Source organism: Chiloscyllium plagiosum, chromosome 17 (assembly GCF_004010195.1).
Source record: "Chiloscyllium plagiosum isolate BGI_BamShark_2017 chromosome 17, ASM401019v2, whole genome shotgun sequence".
Taxonomy (NCBI): domain Eukaryota; kingdom Metazoa; phylum Chordata; class Chondrichthyes; order Orectolobiformes; family Hemiscylliidae; genus Chiloscyllium; species Chiloscyllium plagiosum.
In genome coordinates this window covers 64888306-64904980 of record NC_057726.1, presented here as the reverse complement: position 1 = coordinate 64904980, position 16675 = coordinate 64888306, and the positions used below count along the sequence as shown (strand labels likewise).

At 47.3% G+C, this 16675-nt stretch overlaps 1 protein-coding gene across 4 annotated transcripts in view; it reads right to left on the bottom strand.

The window, feature by feature from the left end:
- Positions 1-16675, bottom strand: part of LOC122558575 (RNA-binding Raly-like protein) — a 949610-nt gene that overhangs the window by 45577 nt on the left and 887358 nt on the right. For all 4 annotated transcript variants that reach the window (XM_043707325.1, XM_043707327.1, XM_043707326.1 and 1 more), the window contains one exon: positions 240-400. In XM_043707325.1, the coding sequence (XP_043563260.1) occupies positions 240-400 (161 nt within the window). The remainder of the gene's footprint in view (positions 1-239; positions 401-16675) is intronic.

Below are 16675 nucleotides of genomic sequence, written 5' to 3'. Positions count from 1 at the left end.
TTATTCTCCCGCATCCTTGTCCTCTCCCTCCTAGTAATTCCCCAGTTGCTGATGTCGCTGCTCTCTATTTACATTCTCCCACCCCCTCACTCTCCCAGCTGCCTGTCACGGTATATTTTAATTTTTATTGGATGTTCTCCGATGATGAATCCTGGCCTCACAGTTTGGTCCGTGCCCTAGAACAGGCTAATTCTCTTCACAGCCATTACACGGGAAGAATTCAAACAGATTGCCCTTACATTTTGTCCCAGCTGATGGGGTCGGGCCGGAACTTGACCTTGGTCCACTCTTGACGGGGAAGCTGCCCTTGCTTCTCCGGGGAACGGAGACCATGACCCGCTGGCGCTTGACAGCTGGTACTGCCCGGCTTGGCTGGGGGACCCTGTGGTAGTCGTACATCCTGCGGAACGAAAATAATGCTGAGTCACGGAACGCGGGCAGAGCGCAGAACAAGCTGAGTCAGAACGGAGGTCTGGGTCCCCGCTGACCCGTGGTTGTACAATGAGATACACGTTAGGTCTGTCCCCAGCCTTATAGTGGATTACCTTGACCACTGCGGGGTTAGCAGGATCAATCAGGAAGCTGTAATGTATTATGTGAATTGATTGATACAGAGTACCTGAAAATGGAACAATATTCAAGCAACATAAACCATTTACATACCAGCTAATTACACTGTGCAACTTCCACATCGCATACCAAGAGCACAGTGGCTGCTCTAGGGTCAACTTGTCAACCATTTCGGATCAGTCTGTTCCTAACCAGCATTTGACCAAATGCTGTCTGCTGGCATCTTTTTTTTTTGGGTCGTGTTGATCGTAGGAAGAATGTTTCTCTGGATCTCTGCCCTAATGCGTGTTTGAACTGCCCTTCAGTCCTCACACATTTGATGTGCTTGAGGTCACATTCTGGCCCTCCCACTTGCTTCCCCCACACATGAAATTACAAATTCTCCATTGAAACTCAAGTTTCGATAGAGGGCTTTCATGACCGCATTGGATACTGGGATAGCCCTGCTTCTATCGTCGCACAAGAAAATACTCAGATATTGCAAAGACGGACAGTCTAGATAGAAAGAGAACTAGGTCACAAAAGAGGGGAGAGGTTACGGGAAAAGAAATATGAAGCAAACGGGAAGAGAAGGGATTTTAAAAGGAATGCGTGTGACAGATATTTCTTTTGTAACTAAACACATTCACATCGTGTCTGAGCGAACTGGCTCCAAGTCCTGCTTGATGATCTTTATGACTCCTGATTACCCAATGTCTCAGCTTTAATATCCTATTCTCATTTTAATTTCTTCCACAGCCTCATACCTCCCTATCTCTGTAACATCCTCCAATCCTTGAAGATATCAGCACACCTCCAATTCCTGACTCTCCTGTACCCATCGATTTTACATCTCCCGCTGTTGACAGACATGCCTGAATTGCAAAGACCATAACCTCCTGAATTGACTCCTTAAACCATTCTGCCTCTCTCTTCTCATTTAAAAGTCCTTCTAACCAATCACTTTGACCCAGTTTTTGACCCATATGTATGGTCTCGTGTCAAATTTTGTTTGGCACCACCCCTGTGATGCGCCTCGGGTATATTCCTATCTGAAGGTGCAATGAATCCCAAGTTGCTGTTGTTGACAATGTGGATATGAGCCAGGAGCAGGCAGGTGGGACGAGTTTAGCTTGGAATTATGGTCAGCATGAACTGGTTGGACCGAAGAGTCTATTTCCATGCTGTATGACTCTATAACTATATAAAAAACGAACATAGGTCTATTTAATTTTGCCATTCACTGATCTGGGAGTTCTCTCTCACAGCTGAAAATGTGGTGCTGGAAAAGCGCAGCAGGTCAGGCAGCATCCAAAGGAGCAGGAGAATCGACGTTTTGGGCATGAGCCCTTCTTCAGGAATGAAGGCTAATGCCCGAAACGTCGATTCTCCTGCTCCTTGGATGCTCCCTGACCTGCTGCGCTTTTCCAGCAACACATTTTCAGCTCTGATCTCCAGCATCTGCAGCCCTCACTTTCTCTCTCACAGCCCTGCCTTTATTGATATCTTGAAGAATTAATGTCAATAGATTATATTTTTCAGCAATGACATGGAAAGAGTACAGTAATAATTCAGCACTGGGACTGAAAAACAGTCAAGTTACGCTTAGATTTGTACATCGTCATGTAAAGAAGAAGAATGAGAGATCTAATCGACATATGATTTTGGGTGAGCTGGCTCACTCAGATGGCGAAAGTGTAGCTCTGAACAAAACCAACTGAGCAGGGTCCGATCCCTGTTCCAGTCATGACAGCCTCGGGATGTAGCCCTTCCCCCTACCTCAGAGTAAAGCTATGGCAATGAATTGACGATGCTGTTTGGGGAAGATGATGATGCTTAAAAGATAAGGCAACATCGCGAGAAACTGTTTCCTCTGGTGGGTGAGTCCAGAACAAGAGGGCGTAGCATTAAACCATAAGGCTATCAGATGTAGGAGCTGAATTACACCATTGAGTCTGCTCCACCATTCATTCCTGGTTGAGATGTTTTTAACCCCCATTCTCCTGCCTTCTCCCCACATTGCTTGATCCTCTTACTAATGAAGAACCTACCTATCTTAAATATACCCAATGACTAGGTCTCTCTGCGGCAACGAGTTCCACAGATTGCCCACCCTCTGGCTGAAGAAATTCATCTCTGTTCTAAAGGGTCACCCCTTCACTCTGAGGCTGTGCCCTCGGATCTGAGTCTATCCTGTTCGTGGGAACATCTTCACCACTCCATCTGTGTAAGTTTCAGTGATGTTCCCTCCTCATCCTTCTCAACTCCATCGCATACAGACCCAGCGTCCTCAATCACTCCTCCAGACTTTCATCTCTGAAATCGTTCTTGTAAACATGCTCTCGACCCCTCCAATGCCTTCCTTAGATATGGAGCCCAAACCACTGAATATTCCAAATGCAGTCTGCCCACGGCATTATACAGCCACAGCATCTCTGTGCTTGTATTCTACCCTCCTTGAAATGAATACTAACATTACATTTGCCTTCCTAACTGCCAACTTAACCTGTGTCCCAGCCTTAACAGAGCCCTGAACTGGGACACCTAAGTCCCTTTGTGGTTCAGATTAGCAAACAGTCTACACCTCTATTCTTCTGTAAAAGTGCATAACCTCACATTTTCCCACATTGTGTTCCATCTGCCACTTCTTAGCTTGGGATTATGTTCAGCATTAACTGGTTGGACCGAAGGGTCTGCTTCTGTGCTGTATGACTCTATAACTGTATAAAAAATGAACATCTTTGCCATAGGTCTATCTAAGTTTGTCATTCACTGATCTGTGAGTTCTCTCTCACAACCTTGGCTCTCATAGCTGGTCCAAATTCTTCTGCAGCTTCCGCACTTCCTCAACACTACCTGCCCTTCCAACCACCTTTGATTCATCTGAAAACTTAGCAACCGTCCCCTCAGTTCCTTTGTCAGATTGTTAAAGTACAACGTGAATGATTGTGGTCTGAATGCTCTCCCCTGTAGAACTCCATTAGTCACCAGCTGCCATCTTGAAAAAAAAACTTTATCCCAACTCTCTGTTTTCTGCCAGTCAACCAATCCTCTATCCATGCACTTAACAGCATGGACCCTATTTAGTAGCCTCCTGTGCACCACCATGCCAAAGGACTTCTGGAAATCCAAACACGGGGTGGCACGGTGGCTCAGTGGTTAACACGGCTGCCTCACAGCACCAGGGATCCGGGTTCAATTCCCACCTCAGGCAACTGTCTGTGTGGAGTTTGCACATTCTCCCTGTGTCTGCGTAGGCTTCCTCCGGGTGCTCCGGATTCCTCCCACAATCCAAAGATGTGCAGCTCAGGTGAATTGGCCATGCTAAATTTCCTGTCGTGTTAGGTGCATTAGTGGGGGTAAATGTAGGGGAATGGGTCTGGTTACTCTTTGGAGGGTCGGTGTGGACGTATTGGGCTGAAGGGCCTGTTCCCACATTGTAGGGAATCTAATCAGATCACGTCCACAGGGATATGAGACTTCTCCTCACCCAAAAGTAAGTTAAAGGTACGGGAGATTGAAAATTATGATCGACTGAAAGATTATTAAGGGACATGTATGGAGCTATGATATCGATCAGCTACTCAATATTGAAATGGGCTGCTGAATGTCCTCTTGGTGTTGATGTTGGGGGGATAAGGCTGAAAGAGTACAGGGGCCTGTTAGAGCAGGGGGCAGGGGCACAGCTGCCATTGCTGTGTTGGCCCCAACATTTCCAATTGCAAACCCACTCGAAGCCTTGACCCCCCCCCCCCCCCCCCCCCCCCCCCCCCCCTCAACTTCGGGTTGCTTCACTTGAGCGTATACAAAGGCAGTCAGTTTCAAGTGGGCAACGTGTGAGGATATGTTCTGAAGGTAGGGACCCAAAACGTAAACGCTGCTTCCACTCTCCACAGATACTGAGTTTCTCCAGCAGTTTCTGGTTTTGTTCCTAATTTCCAGCATTCGCAGTTCTTTGGCTAGTTTTCTCTTGAGGATAAGCAAGATACTTTGATCAACATTAAAGAAACCAACCAAACAAAAACACACTGTCTCATCGTTCATCTCAGCAGTGTTCACGGCTAATTGCTGGGAGTGAAGTGGATGCTGCTTTAACCTCACACAACAGGAGAATAATTGGCTTCACGGAGGCCCAAAATATAAAAGCTACTGTTTGGATAATTTCAGCTTTTAACATCACCCAATAGCCCAGCACACACAAAGGAAAATTGTCACTTAAAATCCAAGTGAACGGCAAATGAATGAATGACTGTGAAAGAAGCTGCTCTAATGAGGGTAAGTGATGTGGTGTGGTCTGATGTCCCATGGCAGATCATGTGAAATTTCATGATTGCCACGAGATTCATCATGTGATTTGCTGCTCCAGTACTCCCAGCCTCCGCACAGAGCTCCGAGGAGCAGCTAAGCTGCACCTTCAGGCACCAATGATACACTGCTCACCTGATTGTATTCCCAGGATTTTAGCCAGCGTTGTCTGGGGAGCTGTACTCTTGGGCACCTTAAGGTCTGGATTAGTCTATCGATTGGAACTAAATGCACTGCAGTTGACAAGAATGAGGATTGGACAGGGTAAACTCAGGGAAGATATTCCCAGTGACTGGGCAGGGTCGCGAGTGTGTTGCTGGAAAAGCCACAGCAGGTCAGGCAGCATCCGAGGAGCAGGAGGATGGAGGTTTCGGGCATAAGGCCTTCATCAGGCTCATTCCTAATGAAGGGCTTATGCCCAAAGTGTTGATTCTCCTGCTCCTCGGATGCTGCCTGACCGGCTGTGGCTTTTCCAGCATCACGCAATCGACTCTGATCTCCAACATCTGCAGTCCTCACTTTCTCCTCGTCCGGAACCAGGGGTCACTGTGTGGAGCACACAGGACAGACCATGTAGGGCTGAGGTGAGAGTGTTCTGCAGCCAGTGAGTGGTGAGTTGCCGCCGGAGAGAAAGCGGTTGATGCCAACGGAACCAAAAGGAATAGAAAACGCCCAGATCACACTCGCCGGCACCACCATGAATTTCGGCAGTGCATCTTGTAGATAGTACACACTGCCGCTACTGAGCGTCAGTGGTGGACGGAGTGGATGTTTCTGGCTGTGATGACAATCAATAGGCTGCTTTGTCCTGGATGGTGTCAAGCTTCTTGAGTGCTGTTGGAGCTGCACCCACCCAGGCAGGTGGGGAGTATTCCAACATACTCCTGACTTGTGCCTTGTAGATGGTGGACAGGCTTTGGGGAGTCAGGAGGTGAGTTGCTTACCACAGTATCCCTAGCTTCTGACCTCTTCCTGAAGCCACTTTGTTTATGTGGTGAGTCCAGTTGAGTTTCTGGTCAGTGGCAACTCCCAGGATGTTGATGGTGGACAATTCAGTGATGGAGGGAATGCCATTGGTGAAGCAGCTGAAAATGGTGGCGCCTAGGACACTACCCTGAGGAACTCCCTCAGAGATGTCCTGGAGCTGAGATGACAGACCTCCGTCAATCACGGCCATCATTCTATGTGCCAGGTATAAAACCATAAGACATAGGGGCAGAAATTAGGCCATTCAGCCCATTCAATCTGCTCCACCTTTCAATCATGGCTGATAACTTTCTCAACCCCATTCTCCAGCTTTGTCCCCGTAATCCTTGATCCCCTTGACAATCAAGGACTTATCAATCGCCATCTTAAATATACTTAATGACCTGGCCCCCACAGCCTTCTGGGCAGTGAATTCCATAGATTCACCGCTCTCTGGCTGAAGAAGTGTCTCCTTATCTCCATTCTGAAAGTCTTCCCTTTACTCTAAGGCTGTGCCCTTGGGTCCTAGTCTCTCCTACCAATGAAAACATCTTGCAAACATTCACTCTCTCCAGGCCATTCAGTATTCTGTAAGTTTCAATTAGATCCCCCCTCATCCTTCTAAACTCCATCAAGTATAGTCCCAGAATCCTCAAACATTCCTCATATGACTCCAACCAGTGGAGAGTTTGCCCCCAATATCCATTGATTCCAGTTTTGCTAGGGTTTCTTGCAGCCTTAATGTCAAGAGCTGTCCCTCTCCCCTCCCCTCTGGTGTTCAGCTCTCTTGTCCATGTTTGAACCCAAGGCTGTAATGAGGTCAGGAGCTGAGTGACCCTGGGGGAGCCCAAACTGGGGGTCACTGAGCAGGTTAATGCTGAGCAGGTGCTGCTTGATGACACTGTTGATGACACCTTCCATCACTTTCCTAATGATCGAAAATAGATTGCTGGGGCGGGAATTATTGGGTTGGGTTTGTCCTGCTTTTTATGCACAGGACGTACATGGGCAATTTCCCACAATGCTGAGTAGATACCAGTGTTGTAATCGTACTGGGACAGCTTGGTGAGGGAAGCGGCACGTTCTGGAGAACAAGTCTTCAGTATAACTGCTGTAATGCTGTCAGGGCTCATAGCCTTGACAGTGTCCAGAGGCTCCAACGACTTCTTGACAACACGTGGAGTGAATCGAACTGGCTGAAGCCTTGATGTCGAGGCGCCTATGTTGGATGGAGGGGACAAGGTCAGAAATCTCACGACACCAGGTTATAGTGAAGAGTCCTGACGAAGGAGCGGCGCTCTGAAAACTTGTGATTTCAAATAAATCTGTGTCGTGTGACTTCAGACCTTGGCTGAAGACTGGAATCCGAAATGCTGGGGACCACTGGAGGAGAGTGAGATGGATGATCCACTCGACACTGCTGGCTGAAGATTGCTGCAAACCATCCAGCCTTATCTTTTGCTCTTGACTCCTCCATGACTGAGGATGGCGATATTTGTGGAGCCTCTTCCTCCAGTGAGTTGTTTCATTGTCCACCACCATTCAGAGCTGGACATGGCAGGACTGCAGAGCTTAGATCTGATCCATTGGTTGTGGGATCCCTTAACTGTGTCTCTGATTTACTGCTTATGCTGTTTGGGATACAGGTGGTCCTGTTTGGTAGCTTCACCAGGTTGACCCCTCATTCTCAGGTATACTTGGTGCTGCTGCTGGCATGCCCTCCTGCACTCCCCATTGAACCAGGGATGATCCCCTGGCTGGATGGTAATGGTTGAGTGGGGGATATGGTGGGCCACGAGGTTACAGATTGTGCTGGAGTACAGCTCTGCTGCTGTTAATGGCCCACAGTGCCTCATGGGTGCCCAGGCTTGAGTTGCTCGATCTGTTCAAAGTCTGTCCCATTTAGCACGGTGATAGGTGCCACACAGCACAATGCAGGATATTCTCAAGAGGGTTGTTGGTCTCCACAAGGATTGTGTGGTGTTCACTCTTACCAATACTGTCATAGACAGATGCACCTGCAGCCGACAGATTGGTAAGTTTGAGGTCGAGTATGTTTTCCCCTCTAGTTGGTTCCCTCACCACTTGCTGCAGACCCAGTCTTTAGGACCCGATCAGCAGTACTGCTATCATGCTGCTGTTAGTGATGGGCATTGAAACCCCCCACCCAGAGTACGTTTTCCACCCTTGCCACCCTCAATACTTCCTCCAAGTGTTGTTCAATGTGGAGGAATACAGATCCATCAGCTGAGGTAGGACGGTATGTGGTAATCAGCAGGCGGTTTCCTTGTCCCTCCATGGGGCTCGGTATCAATGTTGAGGACTCCCAGGGCAACTCACCCCTAACTGTATCCCACTGTGCCGCCATCTCCGCTGGGCCTGCCCTGCCAGTGGGACAGGACATATCCAGGGATGGTGATGGTGGAGTCAGGGACATTGGCTGTAAGGTATGATTCCATAAGTATGACTATGTCAGGCTGTTGGTTGATTAGTCTGTGAGGCAGCTCTCCCAGTTTTGGTACTGGCCCCCAGACGTTAGTAAGGAAGACTTTTGCCGGGCTGTTTCTGCCATTATCTTTTACGGTGCCAAGGTCAATGCCAGGTGATCCATCTGGTTTCATTTCTTCGAGACTTTGTAGCGCCTGTTGCAACTGAGTGGCTTCCTCGGCCATTTCAGAGGGCAGTTGAGAGTCAACCGCATTGCTGTGGGTCTGGAGTCACATGTAGGCCAGACCAGGTGAGGATGGCAGATTTGCTGAGGGGCAGATGGGTTTTTCTGATGACCGGTAATGGTTCCATGGTCATCAGTAGATTCTTAATTCCAGATTTTTTAAAAAAAATTGAATTCGAATTCCACCATCTGCCGTGGTGGGATTCGAGCCCTGGTCCCCAGAGGTGTCTGTATTAACAGTCAAGAGTGTGGTGCTGGAAAAGCACAGCCAGTCAGGCAGCATCTGAGGAGCAGGAGAATCGACGTTTTGAGCAACAGCCTAGCAATAATACCTCTAGACCATGGCTTTCCCCATTGAGTTGGTCATTTATACATTTGTGATGACTTGTGAAATACTGAGAATCTATTTTCAGTGCATCTTTCCCATCAGGGATTAGATTAGATTAGATTACATTACAGTGTGGAAACAGGCCCTTCATTGAGTTGGTCATTTATACATTTGTGATGACTTGTGAAATACTGAGAATCTATTTTCAGTGCATCTTTCCCATCAGGGATGTGACACAGCGATAAGAACAGATTGGTTATCATGCCTATAGCTTGGTTCTGAACTCACTCCCACTTCAAGCACAGTCCGTGACATTGAGTTCCACTGGACAGCTGAAAATGAGACAGTTCCTTTTGTCTCTAAAGCTTTCACAGAGTCTCTCTCCATATCGTGTGGATTTATATCAGAGGCAAGGAACCTGTGGCTTTCCCATTAGCTATGGGGTTAGAGACCACACACATATACTGATTACAGGGAAGCGATTCCAGATCACTGAAACAAATGCATAATATTCCGGATACACTCAGGAGGTCGGGCACACAGGAAAGTAGGGTTATCTTTATCGGTCAATGACGTGTTCTCTTAGCAACTTGGAACGGAGGTAAGCCAAGAAGTCAATGAAACAAAACTGCCAGGTGTGAGATCTACTTAAAGATAGTGTCCTGTGCCAGGCATGGTTACCCATGACCAGCTGTACCCGTCACACCATCAAAGAAACAGCTTCTCAATGCTTGCCATCTCTGGCATCCCCCCACCCCCACCTCAACAGGCATTCCCAGTGCAGCACTGAGGAAATGCGACTCTGCCACATGTACTCTCTCGCTCTCTCTCTCTCTCTCTCAGATGGGATAGTAAACCGCCCTCTCCTTTGGATGTTGAGACAGCACTCTTCCATAAAGCAGAAGGTGCGTTCTCCTCAGTGCCCTGGCCAAGTTTATCCCTCAACTCATGTTATTAAAACCCGACAATCCAGTCTTTATCCATTTGCAGGAGTTTAATGTCTGCACGTTAACTGCAATTGTTCCCAAAGTGACAATGCATGTAAAGTATTTATTGAGCCCTCTGGCACATCCCAAGTATGTGAACAGATGCTATCTGAAGACAAGATGTTTCCCTCTTCCTCTCCACACCTCAAGCATGGAAGTAGACCCTTCGGCCCAACTCGTCCATGCTGATCAGGTTTCCTAAACTGAACTAGGCCCATTTGGCTGTATTTGGCCCATCTCCCTCGAAACCTTTCCTATCCATATACCCATCCAAGTGCCTTTTAAATGCTGTAATTGTACCAGACTCCACCACTTCCTCTGGCAGCTCCTTCCACACGCGCACCATTCTCTGGTGTGAAAAGGTTGCCCCTCAGGTCCCTTTTAAATCCTTCCCCTCCCACTTTAAACTTATGCCCTCTAGTTTTGGTCTCCCCTACCCTGTGAAAGAGATCGCGCATATTTACCGTATCTACGCCCCTCATGATTTTATAAACCTCGATAACATCATACCTCAGCCTCCAAAGTTCCAGGGAAAGAAGTCCCAGCCTAACGAGCCTCTTCTTATAACTCAAACCCTCGCGTCTCAGTAACATCCTTGTAAGTCCTTTTTGCACCCTTTCCAGTTTAATAACATCTTTCCGTCGCAGGGTGACCTGAATTGCAACACAGTACTCTAAATATGGCCTCACCAATGTCTTGTACAGCTGTAACTCGGCATCACAACTGTATTTAATGCTCTGACCGATGAAGGCAAGCATGCCAAATGTCTTCTTCACCACCCTGTCTACCTGTGACGCCACTTTCCAAGGGATACTTACACCCTTAGGTCCCTCTGTTCAACAACACTCCCCAAGCCCGACAATTAACTGTGTACGTCCTGTCCCTGCTTTACCTCACCAAAATGCAACACCTCGCCTTTATCTAAATTAAGCTCTATCTGCTGCTCCTCGGCCCACTGGCTCAGTTGATCAATCCCTCATCCTGGTTTCATCCCCAAATACCATATCTAGGAATTCCTGATGAGGGGCTTTTGCCCAAAAGGGTCGAGTCTCCTGCTCCTCGGATGCTGCCTGACCTGCTGTGCTTTTCCAGCACCACTCTCTAATCTCCAGCATCTGCAGTCCTCACTTTCACCTGGGAATGTCTCACGCAGACGCGCAACTGATCATCGAAGCAGTTCCTCATGGTCTTTGTTCTAAACCTCTTAGAGTCTTGAGCTGTACAGCACGAAAACAGACCCTTCAGTCCAACTCGTCCATGCTGATAAACATATCATAACCTAATCTAGTCCCATTTGCCAGCACTGGGCCCATATCTCTCCAAACCCTTCCTATTCATATACCCACCAAGATGCCTTTTAAATGTCGCAATTGTACCAGCCTCCACCACGTCCCTTGGCAGCTCATTCCATACACGTACCACCCTCAGTGTGAAAAAGTTGCCCCTTAGGTCCCTTTTATATCTTTCCCCTCTCACCCTAAACCTATGCCCTCTAGTTCTGGACTCCCCCACCCCAGGGAAAAGACCTTGTCTATTTACCCTATCCATGCCCCTCATGATTTTATAAATTTTTCTGTATTTGAGTGCTGACCATGATGGGCAGCAACCTGTCAATGCAGCAGGCAAGAAGGTTGAGAAAAGTCAAGGAGACCATGGGGGTACCACTGGCACTGTGCTCCTTGATGCCTTTACTCACTGGGCCGCACAGTGACCACGTTCCCCTGCACTCAGTCACTACTGTATTAAAACATGCACTACCTCTTCTGTGAATGAGTGCTGTGTTGGGATGGGAAGGCGGGGAGGGGTTGGAAGATGCACTCAGCCAGAACAAAGATTTAAAAAGATGAACAAGGACACAGCGCTTTCACAGAAAGGCTGAAATTAAAAAAAAACTTTTATTCTGAAGCAACAATCTCCTCTGACATTTTAGATCAAAAATGCTTCAACATGTCTGACATGTTTCCCCTGTGACTGCTTGAGAATGGGTTCAACAACGTGTTACTGACTAGATAATATACATGAATTAACACACAAATAGCACAAGATGTCAGCCTTATTATCCTCAAGAAGTGAACAGCTTGTCACTTTTTGAGTTTTAAAACTCAAAAGAAAATGCATTTATGTGTCTTTAATGAAGTAAAGTTGGTCGTGTAGTGCTTACAGAGGAACACATAGACTGATGGTCGATACATGATGCTGATTGATATAGAGAACACGAACGGAATGAGATCTAGCCAACGCTCACACTATTGCACATTTCTATCTCCCAGTCCCAAGCCTGAGAGAATCAGGTCAAGGCAGATTGCTGAGGCCTGGGAATTGGGAAGAGAGCCCGCCAGGTCTCAGATGAACATTAAGTGCTGATGGGAGTAGCCTACGGGGATATTGCGGAGCTGACGTTGGTCAGGGAAGGGAGAAGCCAGATGATGGCAATGGGATGTTGAAAGGTCCCTTGGAGTACCAATGAGTCATAAAAGAATACTTTGAGAAGCTAAAAATCATACCTCATCCTCTGGATCACTTTGTTTGACACTGGACTGACCGGTAGATATTGCCTTTTTAATCTCACCAAGACACTTGACCATATCATAACAGGCAGTCCATGTAAATCGCTGGACAAAACTGTCTACCACCTGGATTACAACAATAAAACAGGAAGTGCTGGAGAAACTCGGCAGGTCTGGCAGCACCCATAGGGAGAGAAACTGAGTCTGCATTTCCCTTCTGATACAACTCTGCTTCAGAACTGAAAGGGGCTGGAAAATGGTGGGGTTTTTCCTTGCTGTTGTCAGAGGTGAGTGGAAGAGCAGGTGGTACAGATGGTGTATGTGCCCAGTGCAAAAGATAAAGGATGGGCTAATGACGGTTGAAAAATAAAAAAACATGATTGAGATGGGAAATAGGTGTTGATAATAGGGGTGAAAGGCAGAAAATGGGTCCGCTGAGTTGACAGCTAATAATAGGGCAAAAGTGAGGACTGCAGATGCTGGAAATCAGAGTCCAGATTAGAGTGGTGCTGGAAAAGCACAGGAGGTCAGGCAGCATCCGAGGAGCAGGAAAATCGACATTTCGGGCAAAAGCCCTTCATCAGGATTCTTTTGCCCGAAACGTCTATTTTCCTGCTCCTCGGATGCTGCCTGACCTGCTGTGCTTTCCCGGCATCACTCTAATCTGGACAGTGAATAATGTACACGACTGCAGGGTGGGACAGGGAAGTTGTAATCGAAAAGTGATGCTCTCAAGTTGTGGAACATAATGTTGCGTCCTACAGTCTGTTCAAACGCCAGAACAGAAAATGGGGTATAGTTTTCTCAAGCTTGCATTATGGATTCAGTGACCACCACTTCACTGCTTCTACTGATGGGGCACATTCCTAGCGCCTTACATTTAAAACTGAAGTAACCTGAAAAATGAAATAACCATAAAACCATAGAATGCAAATGTCATCACCATAAGTGTTAAAATTCAACCCATCTGAGGAAGGTGAATCGACCAGCCTCCACCTAATGGCACAAGGTGGTCAGTACAGGCAGCTCTACTTGCACCAACTAACCTCTGCCACCAGGTGGAGCATAGGCTTCGGTGCAAGTTCAGAACAGGAGTCAAAGAATGTGGGTACTGGGTATAGGGGTAGAGGTGACGCACTGAGAACAGGGGCAGGGACTGAAGGTGTTGCAGCGGGACTTAGTGTGGGATTGGAAGCAAGAACCTTAGAGGAGGCAAGAAGTCTGTAGAACAATGCTAAACTGAAAGTCACACCATGAAATAACTATATTTACACTATTCTAACAATATTGAAAATAACCAATGTTAACTGAATCAACTTTATACAACAAAGCCAGTCTGCCCCATTCACCTACTCTACCCCTATACCTTTTACAGTCTGTGCAATCCTATTTTGAAATCATTGTCTCTCCTTCCACCATCAATGAGTTATTGTCGTCACTACTGGGTTATAGAAACGTTCTTCCTTACATGCCAAGCATGTAAATTTATGTCACAAAAGCAGAGGTTACTGGGAAGTTTCAGCACGTCTGGCAGCATCTATGAAGAGACATCAGAGTTAACGTTTGGTGTCGAGTGACCCTTCCTCAGAAATGTATGTCCCCTTGCCCTCACAGATATTTCTAAGTGACCTGTTCAGGTATGTTAGGATGTGGAGCTGCCGGTGTTGAACAGGGGTGGACAAAGTTAAAAAATCACACGACATTGGATTGTAGTCCTCCCCAGTTTATTTGAAACCATAAGCTTTCGGAGCCGCTGAAGCAGGTGGGACTTGACCTCGGGCTTCTAGCTTAGAGGTAGGGACACTACACTCCGCCGCAAAGAGCCCACCTTGAGCTTGAACCAATCATTTTTCCTGCCCTGACTTACTGAAACTAGTCATAATCTTATCCAATCTACTCAATTTCTTCAGTCCAAGAAACACCAGGTTCTCCTGAATAACCAAGTCAATAAAACCCCCCATCGCCTTGAAAGGCTTTTCTCATCAGGTCATGGTCCAAGCCTTTAGTGACTAGATTTGATTCCCGACAGTGTGGAAACAGGCCCTTCAGCCCAACCAGTCCACACCGACCCTCCGAAGAATAACCCACCCAGACCCATTTCCCTCTGACTAATGCACCTAACAGTATGAGCAATTTAGCGCGGCCAATTCACCCTGACCGGCACATCTTTGGACTGTGGGAGGAAACCCACGTGGACACAGTGAGAACGTGCAAACCCCACACAGACAGTCGCCCCGAGGCTGGAATCGAACCCGGGTCCCTGGTGTAGTGAGGCAGCAGTGCTAACCACTGAGCCACCCGTAATTGTTGAATGCCATTATTCCATGAATGAATGTGAAGCGCTTTAATCTGTCTTCCACATGGAATTTTAGAGAATGGACATGTGGTTTTGAAATGATGGGCCACACTGATGGGATAAAAATGAACACATATTATACATACATAAAGTAGCCAATCCCACTGCTGGAACATATTAATATTTTCCATTACTATTCATTCTAACATTCAAGTATTTTAAGGTTCCTTTTCACTCACTGCAGATCCATAAATTGATGCACTGCTATTCTAGGTAAAACAAAGTACAATCTTACTGACACCATGTGATGGTTTTGATACCTCAGGGAGATTCCTTCAACACATCTCAAGAGTTTGACATTTGCTAATTTTCCTCAGCACCATCATGTCTGTTGCTTCTTGCACACTCTCTAAACCCTGAAAGTAGAAACAGAAACAGCGCAGAAACAGATCCTTCGGTCCAAATTGTCCATGCCGACCTGATATCCCAACCTAATCTAGTCCCGTTTGCCAGCACTTGGTCCATCTCACCCTAAACCCTTCCTATCCATATACCCATCCAGATGCCTTTTAAATGTTGCAAGTGTACCAGCCTCCACCACTTCCTCTGGCAGCTCATACCATACACATACCAGCCTCTGTGTGAAAACGTTGCCCTTAAGTCCCTTTTATATCTTTCCCCTCTCACCCTAAACCTATACCATCTAGTTCTGGACTCTCCCACCCCAGGGAAAAGACCTTGTCTATTTATCCTATCCATGTCCATCAAGATTTTAGAAACCTCTGTAAGGTCACCCCTCAGCCTCCGACGCTCCAGGGTAAACAACCCCAGCCTGTCCAGCCTCTCCCTATAGCTCAAATCCTCCAACCCTGGCAGCATCCTTGTAAATCTTTTCTGAACCCTTTCAAGTTTCCCTTTTAAATGTTGCAAGTGTACCAGCCTCCACCACTTCCTCTGGCAGCTCAATCCATACACGTGCCACCCTCTGTGTGAAAAAGTTGCCTCTTAGGTCTCTTTTATATCTTTCCCCTCTCACCCTAAACCTATGCCCTTTAGTTCTGGGCTCCCCCACCCCAGGGAAAAGACTTTGTCTACTTACCCCATCCATACCCCTCATGATTTTATTAACCCCTATAAGGTCACCCCTCAGCCTCCGACGCTCCAGGGAAAACAGCCCCAGCCTGTTCAGCCTCTCCCTATAGCTCAAACCCTCCATCCCTGGCAACATCCTTGTCAATCTTTTCTGAACCCTTTCAAGTTTCCCCTATAGCAGGGAAACATCTTTACTTCTGAGTAGAACAAAGTGATAGCCTCGGTTAATGATGACTGTGGAGCTACTGAATTGTCACAGGAACCTTATTCTCCCTACCTAGTCTGGCCTAGCTTAACCCCACAAAGCAGGCTGCTTGACTGGGACTCCCCATCCAAAGTGACCACTTCCCTCAGCACCAGTCCACTGTGATATACAAGCTATATGACCGACACTTGTGAGCAGGGTGGGAGACATGCTGGCTGAAGCATGCTGAGAAAAGCCAGGTCTCTAGAACTATAAGTGAGACACAAACCCTGCATCACTCAATCACTCCCCTTGAGCCTTTCAACCTTAGCTTTCCTCCATCACATATCACGCCCACTCGGAGGCCAGTCTCTATCAGACTCCACTCCCAGTCAGACCCATTCCCAGTTTGGCCCACTCCCAGTCAGACCCACTCCTGATGAGGGGCTTTTGCCCGAAACGTCGATTTCGAAGGTCCTTGGATGCTGCCTGAACTGCTGTGCTCTTCCAGCACCACTAATCCACTCCCACTCAGAGTCCACTCCCCACTGAGAGCCCCTTCCTTTGGAGTCGACTCCCAGTCAGACCCCTTTTCCTGTCTGAGTCCACACTGTCTCTCATGTGTGGACCTAAGAAGTATGTGCCATCCCCATCTCTCCAGCCATTCATACCACAGCCCATGATATTTCCATGATATCTAACCCACACCACTCAAAATAAAGGATATTCTACTTTATTCCACACTCAATCCTCCCCTCTTTCTTCCCCACCCTCCTCTCTCTACCCTCCCC